Source organism: Taudactylus pleione, unplaced genomic scaffold, assembly GCF_031769625.1.
Source record: "Taudactylus pleione unplaced genomic scaffold, aTauple2 ptg000353l, whole genome shotgun sequence".
NCBI lineage: Eukaryota > Metazoa > Chordata > Amphibia > Anura > Myobatrachidae > Taudactylus > Taudactylus pleione.
Genome location: NW_028284754.1, coordinates 917,336 through 936,562, shown reverse-complemented (window position 1 = coordinate 936,562; position 19,227 = coordinate 917,336). Strand labels below are relative to the sequence as shown.

General features: G+C 37.2%; 1 protein-coding gene across 1 annotated transcript in view; it reads right to left on the bottom strand.

Annotated features, from left to right (window-relative positions):
- Nucleotides 1-19,227, bottom strand: part of LOC148508605 (uncharacterized) — a 653,608-nt gene that overhangs the window by 505,298 nt on the left and 129,083 nt on the right. The window contains exon 5 of the mRNA XM_088444305.1: nt 8,967-9,017. Coding sequence (XP_088300431.1) covers nt 8,967-9,017 — 51 coding nt within the window. The remainder of the gene's footprint in view (nt 1-8,966; nt 9,018-19,227) is intronic.

Genomic DNA, 19,227 nt, shown 5'->3' with positions numbered 1-19,227 from the left:
GATGGACACAGTGAGTAGGAGGATGGTGAGGGGGCCACTGCTCTCTTAAGTGGTCTGACACTGAGCAATATATGCAGTGTTAAGTTACCTCCATCCCGGCTGAATTGAAGTGCAAATACAGGTGAATCTGTGAGATTAGTCTGGGGGGCTTGAGCTGTTCAGATTCTCCGTCCTTGATGCGTTACTCTGGGAATGGCAACCCAGGTATCCTCAGAAGGTGTAAGTCTCACTGAGATGGTTGCAGCTATTTAAATAGCTGTAATTGCTTACTGATTAGTGATTAGTGTAGATTTCCATCAGATGATTTAACTGGTTTCAGTGAGGTTAATTAGCACTTCTATAGACTATTGTGTATAGAGCTGATAACTTCCAAAAAATTCCATATATATACAAACTACGAATAAAGAGACTTTGTGTTACTCAGTACACTCAAATGACTATGATAATAAGATAAAAGAATAGAATGGGACATTAAGAGTTCTCATACAGTACTCCTCTATTTTGTTATTTGTAAGAATATCAATATTATTTAAGACGATATGCCAAATTCATTTTTTACTCAATTCATTTATGGAGGAGTAAATTAAACAAGACACATTAAATGATATGTTGTATGAGAAAAACTAAGTATACTAAAAAGACCGGAATATATAGATAAGAAAAAAAAATATCATAAATAAGGTTTATTGATATTAAACAATTTTTTTCTCTGGATCTAAGAGATATTCCAAATTATCTCTAAAAAAAACTCATTTGGGACAATATGTATGTTTTTTTTTCCCTTTTAAATTTATCTTATAGGATTTTTTTCCCCCATTTCCTTTCTACATCCTCAGATGTCTAGATGTAGAGTACACCTCAGTTTCATCTTAGAGGTGCACCAGGAATTATTTTGCATCAGAAATGATAGCTTTTATGTAGAAAATACCAAAGATAACAAACACATTATGCAGACCTGAGAGTGCATAAACATACAGTACCAGTCAAAAGTTTGGACACACCTTCGCATTCAATGGTTTTTGTTTAATTAAATTATTTTCAACATAGTAGATTAATACTGAAGACATCAAAACTATGAAAGAACACATATGGAATTATGTTGTAAATACAAAAGTGGTAAACAATTCAAAATATGTTTTATATTTTAGATTCATCAAAATAGCCTCCTTTTGCTTGTGTGACATCTTTGCACACTCTTGACATTCTCTCAATCAGCTTCATGAGGTAGTCTCCTGGAATGGTTTTGAATTAACAGTTGTGACTTGTCAAGAGACAATCTGTGGAATTACTTGCCTTCTTAATGTGTTTGAGACCATCAGTTGTGTTGTGCAGAGGTAGGGTTAGTACACAGTGGACACCACTATTTGACTACTGTTGTAATCCATATTATGGCAGCAACCACTCAACTCAGTAAAGAGAAATGACAGTCCATCATTACTTTAAGACATGAAGGTCAGTCGATACGGAAAAATTCAAGAACTTTGAATGTATCCTCAATTGCAGTTGCAAAAAACATCAAACGCTATGATGAAACTGGCTCTCATGAGTACCGCCCCAGGAAAGGAAGACCAAGAGTTACCTTTGCTGCAGAGGATAAGTTCATTAGCGTAAGCATCCTCAGAAACTGCTACTTAACAGCACCTCAGATTAGAGACAACAAAAAGTCTTCACAGAGTTCAAGTAGCAGACAAATCTCAACATCAACTGTTATGGGGAGACTGCGTGAATCAGGCCTTCATGGTCGTAATGCTGCGAAGAAGCCACTACTGAGGATGAACAACAAGAAGAAGAGAATTGTTTGGGCCAAGAAACATAAGGAAGGGGCATTAGACCCATGGAAATCTGTACTTTGGTTTGATGAGTCCAAATTTGAGATTTTTGGTTCCAACTAGCGTGTCTTTGTGAGACGCAGAGAAGGTGAGCGGATGGTTTCTGCATGTGTGGTTCCCACTGTGAAGCATGGAGGAGGAGGTGTGATGATGTGGGGGTGCTTTGCTGTTGACACTGTTGGTGATTTATTCAAAATTCAAGGCTCACTTAACCAGCATGGCTACAACAGTATTCTGCAGCGCCATGCCATCCCATCTGGTTTGCACTTACTGGGACCATCATTTGTTTTTCAACAAGACATTGATCCCAAACACACCTCCAGGCTATGTAAGGGCTACTTGACCAAGAAAGAAAGTGATGGAGTACTGCGTCAGTTGACCTGGCCTCCACAAGCACCTGACCTAAACCCAATTGATCTGGTTTGGGATGAGTTGGACCGCAGAGTGAGGGAAAAGCAGCCAACAAGTGCTCAGCACCTCTGGGAACACCTTCAAGACTGTTGGAAAACAATTCCAGGAGACTACCTCATGAAGCTGATTGAGGAATGCCAAGAGTGTGCAAAGCTGTCATCCAAGCAAAAGGGGGCTACTTTGAGGAATCTAAAATATAAAACATATTTTGATTTGTTTAACACTTTTTTGTTTACATTATAATTCCATATATGTTCTTTCATAGTTTTGATGTCTTCAGTATTAATCTACTATGTTGAAAATAATTTAAATAAACAAAAACCATTGAATGAGAAGGTGTGTCCAAACTTTTGACTGGTACTGTATATGCATTGTATGTAAAGAAAACTTTGTGTCTTACATTAGTGCATATCTAGTATTATGCAAAGATATAATTGAAGAATACAGAATGATGGTTTATTTTTAGTTAACAATGGCATAATTTGTAATATTCAGATTCGGAAGGCCAGTGTATAGTACTGTCAAAAATAGATATACCCTATAATACACAGTAGAACCTCATTAAAACATATTATTCTACTTCCGTTCATATAGAACAAGAGATGTCACACACCCAATAATATAACAAAACCACCTAAAGGGAGGGGGAATACCCTGTAGATAGGTGTACTAATAGGACAATGGTTTCTAGATATATATGGTCTGCACACATAAATACATGATAAATCTATACATACTCACTGTTGGATTACTAGTACTACGGAAAGATTGTTCCTGAGTAGTAGGTGCATTTTCCGATAGTGTAGTGGGAACGCTACTCCTGTCTAAAATACACTAACCACCTCATGCCCTCCATATAAATAGAGGTCACACAGAACTAGGTTCTATATTGTATTATTCTATATATTATCTTATCAGAATCAGAAAAAAAGGGAAATGGACACAGGAGATAGCGGTTTTTCTAATTGTGGTTTTATCACTTTGTGTAACAATTGACATCAAGAAGTTAAAAATATTCTAGAAAAGTACTGGCATATTATAAAAATGGATCCAATTCTGTCAACCCATATACCAAATAGAACAGAGATACTTTTTAAAAGGGCTAGAAATTTAAAATAATTTTTATCTCCTAGTCTATTGCCAAGTATAGAGGATTCTAATAAGAATCATTTTTTTAATCCAATAGACTGGTTTTATACATGTGGAAACTGTAAAGTTTGTCCACACAGTTTAAAAGGAAAAAATACCTTTAAAAGTATTCATGAAAAATAATTTAAAATTAAGGGGTTAATCAATTGTTATACCACTTTTGTGGTTTACTTGTTGATTTGTGGATGTGTAAAATGTACGTTGGGAAGACAAAGAGGTTATTAAAAATTTTAATTTTAGAACATTTGCGCAATATTAGAAATAAGATTGAGAATCACAGTGTACCTAGACACTTCAGACATTGCCTAGACAGTAATCCACCAAATTTGAGATTTCTGGGCATTAAACATGTTAAAGTGGGTAAAAAAGGAGGAGACAGAGAAAACATGCTGGCTAAGAGGGAGACTTTTTAGATTATTACATTAAATACTGTGTGCCCCAATGGACTTAATGAGGGGTTTGAAAATACTCCATTTTTAAAAAGCTAATATTTCTTCTATTTAAAGATTCAAAGAGTTAAAATCCCTTTTGTCCAAGGTGAAGAGGTATGTTTTTTTGTTACTATATGATTTGGCTATGTTGTAAATTGTATCAATGTATTATGATTTTTATTGTACCAATTTTATTGGACCCATTTTTATTGGACCCATTTTTATTGTACCAATTTATGTTGCTATGTTTTAGATAGACTTATTACGTGAGAAGAAATCCCTGAAATAGATGATTCTATGTTCTTTTTTATACCCAGTGCATTATGCATATCATCTAATCTTCTAAAAGCGTCCCACATAATATGTCTTTTTTAATTTTAATTTTATTACTATTCCTAATATAATATTCATATTATATTGTATGGATTATATAATGGAAACATTGTATCAGTATATTTGTAGCTCTATGCGTTTATATGCATTTTTTATACGCGGGCATGGTTTTTATATGTGTTTACATACAGTATATAAATGAAGAATTCCATTAATTAATTTAATGTAATGAGATAATGTTGTGCTGCATATTTTTTATTGGTTCATGAGTTCTATTTAACTGCCCTCAACAGATCACCAGCCAGCCTCCTGACAAAGTCCTAGTGACGAAATGCACAGGGGCATGGACTGGTAATCTATCTTTTTGTGGTTAGTGCTCTGGTGAAGAGTTCCTGGACACGTTGAGGACACCGGTCGGGAGCACCATTCCATTACTCTGCTGTCAAACTCTGTGGTGGTTAACTGCTTGTTGTGGTACGCACGCTCTGCTTGTTTTTACTTGCTAATAAATTTTATCTTGTTGATGCATGATGTATTCTTCTGTTTTGTTTTTAGATACTTCCCATCTGGATTTGGGTAATTATGGGGAAGATGCCGGGCTACAATACTATGGTGGCCAGTGCTGTGATACATGTATGGGACATTCTGTTGCTATATATTGGCTAAACAGACTTTCACCTGTTGTGCAAATGAAATTCAGAAAGGTGTCTTTGGGTAAATCATCAAAATCTGCGCACTGACTTTATATATATATATATATATATATATATATATATATATTTATATATAATAAGTTATTGTATATGGCCTTAGCAAGTGAAGTATTGTGCAATATATATATATACCTCCACATGCTCAAATGGGCTCTTCCAATAACCCTAAGGTCTGAATAGTCCCCTGTGTGCATACAATGCAGTGCAATGTGCTATAAATATTATAAATGTCATAAATACTACAAATGTCCCTTATACACATTGAATAAATAAAAGCAAAAACATATAAGTTGATATAGGCGCAGGAGAATCGATAATAATTTTTAAAAATGTTCTAAAAACACTCTAAAAGACTATGCTCTACTCCAAAATATGCAATAAATCATAAGGTGCTTATCTTAATAGTTAATTTAGGCATGAGACAGCTTCCCTACACTTACATATACCTTTATTAAGGTGCATGCCCAATGCTCCATTATATTTGGATCAGCGGACACCCTTTATTTACAGGAAGAAAGCAATATTTTTATATATTTTTTTGCTTGTCATTAGCTAACTTCTTGTTTATCTATATTTAATCTGAGTTGGTGCTGGTACCCTATACATCACTATACAGTATGTATGTATATACATAGTTACATACACATGTATATATGTATATATATATATATATATATATATATATATATATATATATGAACAAGGAACATCCGGCACTCTATAGTAGAAACTATAACTGGCTCCGGTGCCATGTCCAAATCGGTATTTATAATAACAGGTACAACAAACGGCACTCAAGGAGACTAAACAAATGCTGAGACTGAATGCAGTATGTTAATCAACATTTCGGAGTAACCTCCTTTATCAAGACTGAATAAAAAAGCAATGCAAACATGACATATATAACTTACCACCAGCGTGACATGTAGTGGTTCATCCCGCCCTCCGGACGAGTCCCGATGACGTCACCCATATCCCAGAGAGACGAACGGGAACTCATCAGGGCAGAGTGATCCACAACAGACATAGTGAAGCACCATCACCATGACAACCACAAACAAATCATCCAGAATGAAGTCATTAGGGCTAAATAATGCATAAAAAAAAATCAAAAGACCGCTGCATAGCGGTGTCCAATGGCATCAGCATCATATAAGAAGACCTGGTCGAACTACTAGCCATTAAACCAATATCCAGTGCACCATGATATATATAATAAAGTATCACAAGTCACCATATATGTATGACTCATAGCAGGCAAGGATAAGTAATATGAAAGAAAATCACTATCCCCACTATCACCACCTTGGCACATAAGAAAGATAATAACATACATCATGTAATACATCAAGAATAAATCAAGAATCCGAATCGTTGTTCACATGTCTCCTAAAAAATAGAGACAGTTCCTGAAAGTCAAGGGTGCATCGTTCAATGCATTCACAAAGCATATATTTCCAAAAAACATGAGTGACAGAATTTCATTAAGACCCTTAGGATATACAGTTTGAAGTTTGTATATCCATTGGGCTTCTTTTTACAATAGAGACCGATCACGATTACCACCCCTAAGATCCGGTGGTACATGGTCGATCATTTTATATCTAATCGTAGAAAGATTAAGTTGGATTTCTTTGAAATGTCGAGGCACAGGTTGATCAATATTTTTTCCATCCAGTGCTGCTCTAATGCTGGACCTGTGTAACGCCATGCCGTTCATCTCTCTGGGATATGGGTGACGTCATCGGGACTCGTCCGGAGGGCAGGATGAACCACTACATGTCATGCTTGTGGTAAGTTATATATGTCATGTTTGTATTGCTTTTTTATTCAGTCTTGATAAAAGAGGTTACTCCGAAAAGTTGATTAACATACTGCATTCAGTCTCAGCATTTGTTTAGTCTCCTTGAGTGCCGGTCGTTATACCTGTTATTATATATATATATATGTGTGTATATAAAAAAATGTGGGCAAATATTGAACACTCGCAAATATGATGAATAGAGGGTGCTCGGTTGTAATAAATGAATACATGAACTGTACCAAAATGATGATACCAGAGAAAACCAGCACACCAAAAATATAAAGCCAAAAAATTTATTTATGAACAATGCATGTTATCACAATGCCGACTCCACTACAGTGATTCAATGTTTCAGTCACAAATCAAAAAGTGCAATGTGCCAAGTATAGTAGCAAGAAAAAGGGATACTTGCAAACTGCCACAGTCTGGAGTCAATACAGCAGGACAATACAGCAGGACATTGTGTCAATACAGCCCAATGGCCATTTCAGTGCTAACCCGCCACCCACCACTAACACTATCAACCCACCACCCACTGCCTAGGGGTGGCGGGAATAGCTCCGGGCTATAAGCCTAGGCCAGGGGTACCCTGTAGAGGGGGACCCCTTTACTGTGTGGTCCCCAACTCCCCAGGAATCCCTGGCCTGGGCTGACTAGCGGTCAGGGCTGATGCTGTGGCTGGGGGGCCCGGTGAAAGGGCACCTCTGGCTGTGGCATCAGTTCCCTGCTAGAATGGGTCCGGAGCTGGTTTTAAATATGGGGGAACCTCATGCAAATATTTTTCTCCCTATATTTAAAACCAGGTCTCTCCCTGCTGCCTGGTGCTGGTTCGGAAATTACAGTGTAACCCTATACATTTTTCCCTGTAATTTAAAGAACCAGGACTGGCTGGCAATTCTGGGGCTGGATATTATTATGGGGGGGACCTCATGTCATTTTTAAAAAAAATATTAACACTATTGTAACACACTAGCCATTCATAAACATACACAAATCACACTGAATGGAATTTTATTTTATTGAGGTTAATAATACTGTAGGAACAAAAACAGACACATTTTATGTGAATTTAGCTGTTTTTATGATATTTTAAGAAAAAATCAAGACCCAAACCAAAACCGAAAAACAAAACACGAAGGTAAGGTTTTGGCAAAACCAATCCAAATCCAAAACCAGGGTAGATCCAGATATGAAACAAAAACACATGGGTCGGCGCACATCTCTAATAGATATATGTATATATTTATATTATATATATATATATATATATATATACACTGTGTATGTATACATATATATATGTGTAACTAGCGGATTCTTAGAGCGCCAGAAATTGTAGTTTACTATAAAAACTTAAATTAGTGAATACCTTACCAGGGAGAACAAGTAGAAAAAGGTACCAAAAGTGTGTGTGAATATTAACAAACAAATGCAGGACAGAAAAGGGGCACTCCGCGAGATTATATGGGGTGTCAGCTCAATCCAATAGAAACTACAGGGTGGTAAGCCCCTAGTGAGAAATAATATAGATAATAGAACTGGATCAGAGCACCAAAAAGTTCCACACAGTAAATATATTGACATAAAAGTACAAAGAGCAAGTTCTAATGGTACATATATACCAAATGACCTATTCAGAAAGAACTGAGCTGTTTAGATAAATATAAGAATATAGAAACAATGCAATTTATTAGTAAAATAAGAAGGGGTACACACATGAATATCATGCAGACAAAATAAAAACAAATAACAAAATCAGACAATAAAATAATAAAAGCATGGATAAGAGTATAAGAGCAAACACAAATGAGTGTTATAAAATCATAAATGTCTTATCTTATTTTTAAGAGGAGTGTATCAGTGAGGTGCAGGCTCACTGTCTGATTTTGTTATTTGTTTTTATATTGTCTGCATGATATTTATGTGTGTACCCCTCCTTATTTTACTAATAAATTGCATTGTTTCTATATTCTTATATTTATCTATACAACTCAGTTCTTTCTGAATAGGTCATTTGGTATATATGTACCATTAGCACTTGCACTTTGTATTTTTATGTCAATATCTTTACTGTGTGGCACTTTTTGGTGCTCTGATCCTGTTCTATTATCTATATATATATATATATATATATATATATATATCCACAAAAAGAAGGCGGCACTCAGGGACTTGTCACATCATGTAAATAACAGTGAAACTTTACTGCATAAATTAACTTTTCAGGGATGTGCTTCCCTTCTTCAGGACAGTAAACAATCATGAATACAGTGAAACATTAAATAGGTGCACTTACCAATCGTGGAAACAGTTGTCGGAAGTGACGTCGTGGTTGACTCCAGCTCTTCTATGGAAACATAATAAACAAGGCAGTGTTACTGCTAATACTTAAAAACCACTAAAAACATAAACAACATTAATAGAGTGACTAAAAACTGTTTAAGACATGTGTACAATCATGTCACATGATAATGTGAGAAAAATAAACTGCTCAGGCATTGTGCAAATAAGTATTTGCAAATAAGTGCATATGATACTTAATGATAAAATATCAATCCATAATATATCTCTCAAATATGTATGCAACATAAAATATTAGATTTATATATAAAAAATCCTTATGTGAAAATATATTAAATTAAAAGATTATTGTATATGAAAAGACTGGGCAGCCAACATGAGATCTCCTATTACAAAGTACATCTGAATATCATAGAATGTAACAACAACTATAATCTAAAATTTCTATATAATATCTCAAGTAACTTTGATTAAATAAAATATATTAATCATAGAGAATCATTTAACCCCCTGGGTTTGACAGTGTCTAAGCCGAAAATCTAACATGATTCTAAATGTAGAAATTTATGTGCTCTGTTACCCCTTCAAATCGATTCAGGTTCTTGATCTATAATTTTGTATTCCAAAGTCGCCATTTGTGAGGACATGAGATGTGTGTTAAAAATGTAATTTGCAATGCTTTTTAGCCCTTGATTTTTAGCCCTTGTCCATATGCCAGTTTTATTCCTAACCAGTAGTGCAATGTAACACCTCACAGAGCAAAAGACATCATGGGTTAATTTCCACCTCTGCAAGGGACACTCTGGACTTACACCCCCTTCCATTTGCCTGCCTTTGTCCCTCAATGGAGTCTGGCTGACTGTACAGAGCCAGCCCAGTGAGTGTTTGTCAGAGAAGTAATATCTTGGGGAGGTAAGAGGAAGTTACTGTATAAGGGACTCAAACCAATCAGGAAATGGTGCAACTCCCCTGGGTGGTCACAAGAACTGTGGGAACTTGGAAGTTTTTAAAAGAAGTCACCAAAGGCAGCCCCACTTGTTAGTCACACTTCCAAGGTGCTTAGTGGAATGCATGACCAGTCCTGTGTGGTTGTATAGGCTATCAATGTTGTGTGAATGGTAGTAGTTTCAACTGTGTGGTATCCTGGAAAAGATTGGGTCAATTTATGCATCTGGAAACTCCTGTGGAGAGATCTTCATTCTCTGGTGTGGACTTGAACGCTATCACTGCTGTGTGAACTGTGGTAGGTTCGACTGTATGGAATCCAGTAAATGCTTGTGTCGACGTATACGTTATCACTTCTGTGTGAACTGTGATAGTTTCCACTGTGTGAAACTGTGTGTTGTTGGCTATTTGCTGGACTTGTCCTGGAACTTTGGGTCTCCTTCAGACCCACTCGCGAGCACTGTACGCTTGCAAGTGTGTCGATGTTGCCCAAATGCGCATGCACACGATGGAGGTGCCTCCGTCGTGCTCATGCTCGAGACCCAAATAATGATGGGGTAGACGTCATTAGAGGTCTTGCACAAAAGGGGGCATGCTGTCGAAGGTGCGTGACAGCACGCCCACTTTGGTGGGCATGCCGGGGGCATGGCTGCCCAGACGGAGGCATTCCCATGAGAATGCCTATTGTCTGCATCTGACCCCACTGACATCACTAGTGATGTCAGTGGGAGTGTTTTGGGCTCTGATAGAGCCGAAAGCACTCCGGGCTTGCTGCAGGCGAGTCCCTACCGCAAGGATCTCATCGCAAGCCCAATGGTCATAATGGTCTTGACCATCGCGACCATCTTTTTGGCCGCTCGCATAAGCTGTGGGTGTGGCCAGGAGGCCGCTCAAATTTGAGCTAGGATGGCCCTGATTCAGAGTGAGCACTCTTGTCAGAGCATCCGGCTCTGAATCAGACCCTTTATACTCTATTTGGAATGCCTATGTCTGGACTGCTACTTGCATATTGCCTGTTTGCTGTGTTTACCTCTTGCCATTGCATATTCCCTATTTTGGTGTGCCATACAAAATAAACTATCACTTTGGTTTCATCTGCTCAGTGTCTGGGTAATTGAGAGAACCCTGTATCTTCACATTTGGCGACAACAACAGTGGGAACATTCAGACACCAGCCTTCAAGCATAAAGTCATAAAATACAGCAGGGAATGGAATCAGAACCACTATGCTACCGATACCTCATGAAAGGCCAACTGCAGCATCTCTGCCGAACAAAACTGATTGAGTTTTATGCACAGGACACCAGAGAAATATTAATGGCAAAACTAGCCCAGTGGGACCAATTTCATCCAAAGGAGGAGGACAACAAGGATGATGTACCGGAGCCAACTGAGTGTCAGTGAACCAGTGGGACAACTGCTTCAGGTGCAATGCCTATCATTGGAGAGGCAGATCAGTTGCAGGAGTTGCTGGCAGCATTAGGATGAGGTACAGCAGTACTGGGGCTGCCTTGGGAGCACAGAAATACATACATGCCCCACCAGCATTGGTAAGGCAGACAGCCAGGCTGCGATATCAGGACATACCACCTTTTGATGAGGCCAGCTTAGATATTGACATAGACATTTGCATATGTTTGGATCAGTGATGACTATGCATAGGATTGAGGCAGCAGAGTGGGCTCAATATTTGTTACCCAGTCTGAGTGGATGGGTGCTGGATGCGTGCCATGTTTTGAGTCCAGAACAGACACTGGCATATGTGGAGGTCTGTGGGGTGCTGCTTGCCAGATACGCAATGACTGCTGAGTCATACCATACCAAGTTCCAGTCGATGTCATGGAAAGGGGATTCATCATTTACAGAGTTTAATAACCTGTTGCGATGGAACTGTGACAGGTGGCTGGCCGGAAAGCGGGCACTTACGGTAGTGGATGTTAAAAATGTTATTATTCTGGAACAGTTGCTTAACAAGATGCCCCTGGAAATAAGAGTGTGGGTGGTGGATCGGAACCCCAACACTCCTGAGAAAGCAGCACACCTAGCCGATGAGTTCACAGCTAACAGTCCCCGGTGGAGCAGAGCCAACCCGGAGGAAAAGTCAGCCCCCCAACGCCCCCAACAATTCCAAAATCTCTCCCTGGCAACCCAGAGCCTGGCCCCACTACACATCCCAGCTCTGCAAATGGCCAATGCAAGACCACATGGCCCAGCACATTCCAAGCCTTGGCAGTGCTACAACTGTTGCCAGGTAGGACATGTGCAATGAGACTGTCTGTGGGGAAGAGGACCATTTCTGGGTGCCCAACCAGCTTTACCCAGGGTAGCATTGTGCCAGGAAATGACATTTGGTGTGGGGAGGGGAACTGCATTCCTGATGCACCAGAGGCAGAGGAAGTAGCATACCAAATGGAGGTGGTAGCAGCTATTGGGAAAGCTACCTCAGATAACATGAAGGCCAACCTACAGACTGTTAAAGTCAATGGGCAGGAACTGCAAGAGTTGACAGACTCCAGGGCCTCCATCACCCTGGTCCAACAGGAATTAGGCCCTCTCTGTCAACTGTTGGAGAAACAGAAAATTAAAATCTCCATGGCAGAAGAGCAGATAACTATTATACCCATGGCCTGGGTACACTTGGATTGGGGCCTTAACTAAGGGGAAGTGGAGGTGGGACTTGTTTTTCTGGTAACTTATCTGGGCAGTGGATTGGCTAGTTATTGTGTTGAGCTATCACCCAGAGCCAAGCACAGTCTTTGGTGACAGCACCCATGGACACTCTCAGGCCATCACCAGGGGTCTCGGTGGGATCAAGGCCACAACCCCTGACCTGTCACTGGGTAGAGATCCCAGAAACATGGATGGCTTGTCCCATCAGCAGGAACCAGGCCCAGTTCTACGCAACCCAGGAAGACCCATCACCACCTCTCCCAGTCAGTAGTGTTTCCTGATCACCCCTGGGAACAAGGCCTAAAAAGTGAGGGAGGAATGTGAGGACATGAGATTTGTGTTAAACTATATCCCACCAGACTCTTTTTTCTTTTATCAACAACCTCTCTGTTTTTATAAAGAGGTCCATCATGTCCAGATTTGCTGGTTTAAGATCTAAACGATCAGAGGAGTGTTTGAAAGTTTTCTATGATGATGCAGTAATTGAAACACGTTTTAAATAGTGAATGCTCCACACAAGACCTCTTTATAAAAACAGAGAGCCTGTTGATAAAAGAAACAAGAGTCTGGTGGGATATAGTAGGTCTGGAAGATTATATTAAATGTAGCAGGATACCAAGAGGTTTGATGATAAATAAGAATCCCACTTTTGGTCAACCAAATGATACATTTTTACAAGAATGGTACAGGATTTTGGATGAGGGTGCCTTAGATTTAATGTGGCTCATTGTGTATGAAATTAAAAAAAAATGAAAGGATATAGAAAAGGATAGTATTGAGGTCGAATAAAAATGATTACATTCTGTCAATATGGATGAGTTTAAACAATTTTCAGAAAATATTGAAAACAAGATTAGTACAGTTGAAAAGGAAATTGTTGACACCAAAAGTAGTAAGTTTAAAAGGGATAAAGAGGATTATGACAAAGGTCAAGTGCGGAATTAGCACACAATTCGAAAACAGCTTAAAAAGAGTGCTCATGATTTTAAATGGCAGCAACAGATTAATGTTAGAAATAATCCCATACGGGAGGATTTCAAACAAATATTACCCATCAATAATTGGAACCAATTAACAAGAATGGTTAACTCCCCTTATAGATGGCAGACAGTTTCTATAAAGAAATCATGGATAGAGCCTGTTTGGGGTAGAAGGGATTTTCCCTGATACGTTCCAATAGATATTCAAGTTTTTTATACAGAGGCCAGAAAATGTTTGTTCATGGCCGCAACAAACTTTCAACAAATCAAACTGTAGAAGGAACAAGGAAAAGGTTCAGAGGCATAGAGGTAAAAGAGGGGGACAAAATCCCTCAAAAAAAGGGGTGCTCAATCAAACGAACCAGAGGATTTAAATAAAATAGGTATTTTAACCTATCTAAGGTAACGCTTTCAATTACCACCAGTGGTTTATTACAAAAAGAGCTTAGCTTTACACCAACCACGGGAATTATTAAATTCCAAACATATATGAATTTAAACTTGCAGTATACATACGTAAAATGACACTGAAAAGACATTTTATACGGAATCAGAATAAATGTTTGACTCTGGTAAAGATTTGGGAAGTAAACCATTGGGGAACTAATGGCCTAAAAAAACAAAGTACATTTTACCCTATTGAATCACGTGGTTCTTGCATGGATCTTTTTTCTAAATGAGTTAAAAAAGATTTAGAGAAAACTACCAATACCCCTAGGATCAGAGATAACCTTACAAAAGGGGAAATACAATGATTAAAAATGTTAGTTGATAATAAAGAATAGGTAATTAAACAGGCGGACAAGGGGGGAGGCCTTGTTATCATGACTAGAGAGAAATATGTACAGGAGATGAATAGATTGTTATCCGATACTAAATCCTATGTTGTAAACTATCTTATGATCCAACTATAGAATATTTAATGGAGTTGAAGAGGCTACTAGATAAGGGTTAATGGATAAGGTACTCACATATGATGAATATAAATATCTATACAATGAAACTACCAGAATTGCTACAATTTACCATCTGCCAAAGGTACTGTACATAAGGACCAGATATCACCTCCTGGTCACCCGATAGTTTCTGGTGTGAATTCGTTAACCTCAAGAATATCAAAATATATTGATGTATATTTGAAAAAATATGTTCCTTTATTAGATTCATATATAAAGGATTCCACGCATTTACTACAGATGCTACACGACTTTAGGTGGAATGATGAGTACAAATGGGGCACAATTGATGTCCAATCGCTCTATACTTCAATCCCACATGAGAAGTGTTTGGAGTGTGTTAAAATAGTATTAGAGAGCGATCCTGACATGTATCCCCTGAAAATTGAGTTTATGATTAATGCAATCCGTTTTGTACTACAACATAACTATTTAACCTTTTTAGGTGATTTTATGAGCAGACATGCGTAGTTGCAATGGGGACGATTTGTGCTCCTAGTGTGGCGAATCTCTTTCTTGGTGAATGGGAGAAAAAATATAAGTATGTTAATAATCCATTCTTAGATAAATTACTCCTTTTTAAACATTATATAGAAGTTTTGTTAATTGTCTGGTGTGGATCTGAATCGGAATACTTTGAGTTTGTACATTATTTAAATGTGAATTAATTTAATTTGGGTTTCACCTCTGAGTTTCAACCTGAGAAAATAGCTTGTTTAGATCTAGCGATGTGTGTGAGGAATTGTCAAGGAGATGGTAAAGAGATAAATACCTCAACCCAAACTGTTGACAGCAATAATTATTTAGAATATAAAAGTTGTCATTTTGGTCAGTGGAAGAGAAATATCCCATTTTCCCAACTAGTGAGATTGAGACGAAATTGTTCTACCTTAGAAATGTTTTCAAGATCAATCCAAAGTTATTGTCACAAGATTTCTTGGGAAAGGATATCCACTAGATTTAATTAATGGCGCCGTAGGCAGAGCAAAAAGCCTTGAAAGATCAACATTATTGAATTATAAGATAAAGGGAATGAAAAGTGATAACATTAAATGCCCTTTTGTGTCTCAATTATCAAGTCAGAGTGAGGATATTAGAAGAATTTTAAAAAGAACACTGGCATCTGATTAAAATATATCTGACATATTCTCGGTTTGTTCCTGATAGAGCTGAACTTGTTTTTAGAAGAGCAAGAACCTTATTTAATGTGCCTCAGTCTATTGCTTGTGTTGAACGACCATTTAAAACCCGTATCATTTTTTAGTAAAGCTGTAGGATTTTTTACTTGTAATTCTTGTAAAGTGTTTTAATACGGCTTGAAATGTCAGAAGACTTTTGTTGGTAATGATGGCCCAAAAGAATATAAAATAAAGGGTGTAATTAACTGCAATACTACCTATGTTATTTATATGGTAATATGTGGTTGTAGTAAAAAAATACGTGGGGAAGACTAAGCGTCCTCTGATAATCAGAATCTTGGAACATACTAGAAATATAAAAAATCTGATGATAATCACAGTGTCCCATGGCATTTTAAAATATGTCAAGCAACCAAAATACATAAACTCAGATTTCTTGGCCTGTAACACATGAAATTAGATCAAAGAGGTGGTGACAGACTAAATTTATTATCTAAACGGGAAACCTTTTGGATTGTCACTCTAAATACATTGCATCCCTTGGGTTTAAAAGAAGGATTGGAGATTACACCATTTTTGCTCTAAGATACTGTAACTGGATTGTTACTATGTAGTTTGTTTTTAATGAATTAATAATTTCCATGAGGTTATACGATTTGTTTATATGATGTATGTGTTTTTTTACATTTTTAACAGATAATGTATGTAATTTTTTTTTTATAATTTTGGCTATGCCATATGCTGCTGCCTGTCACTTTAGTGATATATGTTATGAATTTGCCTTGTTTTATATAAAATGTTATCTTAATTGTAATCATATTATTGCTACATTTATATTATGTGTATATAATGTTATGCTGTCATAATTGCATGTCAATGCATGCTGTAATTAGCAATGTTAATTCACACTGTATTTAATTTATATTGGTGACTGTTTATTATTCCAAAGATTTTGCTTAGCGAAAGTGGCAATACATATGTATGTCTAAACGCTGCTAATAGGTTGCACTTTGTAGCTGAACAGTATCGAAGTTCATTGCTATGTAATGAAATATTTGGCTACATTGCGTTTATATGGGGATTCTTGGATATGCTAGGCCAGCCCTCTGATGAAGTTCTAGTGACTACTATGTTATATGAGTTTTGCCGGTGAGATAAGCTGCTGGTCCTGGAGACTTGATTGTTTGTGCTGCTTATACCTGCAGTGGTCTGACTGCCTCTGTTGGTATTTATTTATGACAGATGTTAAAAGGAATAGTTCTCAATACATTTTTAAGTTAATACACTATGTGGGGCACCCTTTTTTATCTACTTTTTTAGATAACTTACCTGTTCTATGGATACGGGGATCATTGAAAAGTGGGGAGGAATCCATCCCTATACATGAAGCAGTGCATATGGACCCACGTGGATCAATTCATTGAAATTATTGGGACTGAACTTATTTCAGGATTTGCTCTCCGATTGTGTTTTATATATATATATATATATATATATATATATACACACACAGTACCAGTCAAAAGTTTGGTCACACCTTCTCATTCAATTGTTTTTGTTTATTTAAATTACTTTCAACATAGTAGATTAATACTGAAGACATCAACACTATGAAAGAACACATATGGAATTATGTTGTAAACAAAAAAAAGTAACACAAATCAAAATATATTTTAGATTTTAGATTCCTCAAAGTGTAGTTAGAGAGATCCGGAGGTCACAAGGTAAAGCCCGCAGATGAATATTGTGAATTGGATAGGCTGTAGGTGAGCCCGAGCAGGAAATCCTAAAGAGGAGGGCGATTAGCTCTGTCCAAATTCTCACTGGAGAAGGTAGCCATATGCAGTTGATTGTCACAGGATAGTTAGCTGGAGGTAAGCACCTACATGTTTCGACATCCACCTGACATATTTTTCAAGGTGAATAATCTTTCCTCCCCTCTTGGGAGTTTAAATAGTCTCAGCAATACAATCATTAGGAACAGCTTGTGATACTTAATTACTGTTTTGAGTAAACCAGATTATTTCAATTTGAGAGAGTATTGATTAGAGACAATGTATTATGTCTCTGTGAGCAGAGTTTTACTACTAATAATACAGAGAAAATTCATATTCCTACTCATAGTATTTTTCCACTAAGCAATAAATAGTAATAAAAAATATATATATGAATGATAAATTCAGACTAAAAATAAACAAGAAAGAGTAAGATCTATATGTAACCTCTCAAATAAAATATAAAGTGAAAACTAAAACAAAGTTCTCCAAAAAGGTCTAAAATTTTCACCTCCAACAGGACCAAATATTTTTGAGTTGTACGTGGACCTCAATAGATATATAAGAAACTTATTCAGACAATGATATTTTGCTAACAAAAATCTTGCAAAAATACCATCTGAAGGTTCAGCTATACTACTTGATAGTGGTGATACATATGCCCTTAACATTTTGGAAGAACTGTTAGATGAAAATAATCATGAAGATAAAACCATTAAACTGTTTGATACAAGGGATGATACACACCAATTCAAATTAAAATCGAAATTCTTTCCTATTAAAAATAAAAGCTCCAGCATTGAATGCTTTAATAAAATTACACTGAGTGAATTTAAGGAGCTATGCTCCACATACAGACAAAAAGATTCTAATTTGAATAAATGGGAGAAAATAGCCCTTCAAGAACTAAGTAAAGATGACTCTATAATATTTAAAGAGGCAGCTAAGGGGGGAGGCATAGTCATCCTGAATAGGTTTGAATATGTCCTCAATGCCCTACATCAATTGAAAGACAAGACCTTTATTCAAATGTTATGTTCTGATCCCTTTGCACAATATTTGGAGGAATTCAATTTACTCCTCAGTGAAGCTCTTGAGAAGGAGGTCATCTCTAGAGAGGTATACAGATTCCTACTAGTTCCTTTTCCTGTCAACCCCATTTTTTATTATTTGCCCACAATTTACAAATCCCTCACTGCACCCCCTGGTCACCTCATTATTTCTGCTATTCATTCCCTCACTTCTAATCTATCTCACTACATGGATTCCTTTTTCCAACCATATCTTACACGGCTAAGGTCCCATCTAAAAGACACAACACATTTCCTAAATGTTTTACAAGGAATTATTTGGAACAAAAGTTATGCCTTTCTCACACTTGATGTGAAAGCGCTATACACCAATATTGCCCATGAGTTGGGGATTGATGCGATAACAAATTGTCTTTTAGAAGATGGTACCCTATCCATCCAACATCAACAATATCTATTACAAGCTATTTGTTTCATTCTTATACACAATTATTTTATTTTTTCTGACACTATTTATTTACAGGTGCTTGGGATGGCCATGGGGACCAGGTTCGCCCTGAGTTATGCGAACCTCTACATGGGACACTTTGAGTGTGTGGGGGAGCAAGTTCGGGGAGAACCTGGTCTTCTATGGCCATTACATAGATGATCTTTTTATTTTATTTTATTATTTGGGATGGGGATCTTACTAGTGCACAATGTTTTGTTTCTACCCTCAAAAACAATGGTTTCAATCTGTCCTTCACTTACACATATAGTA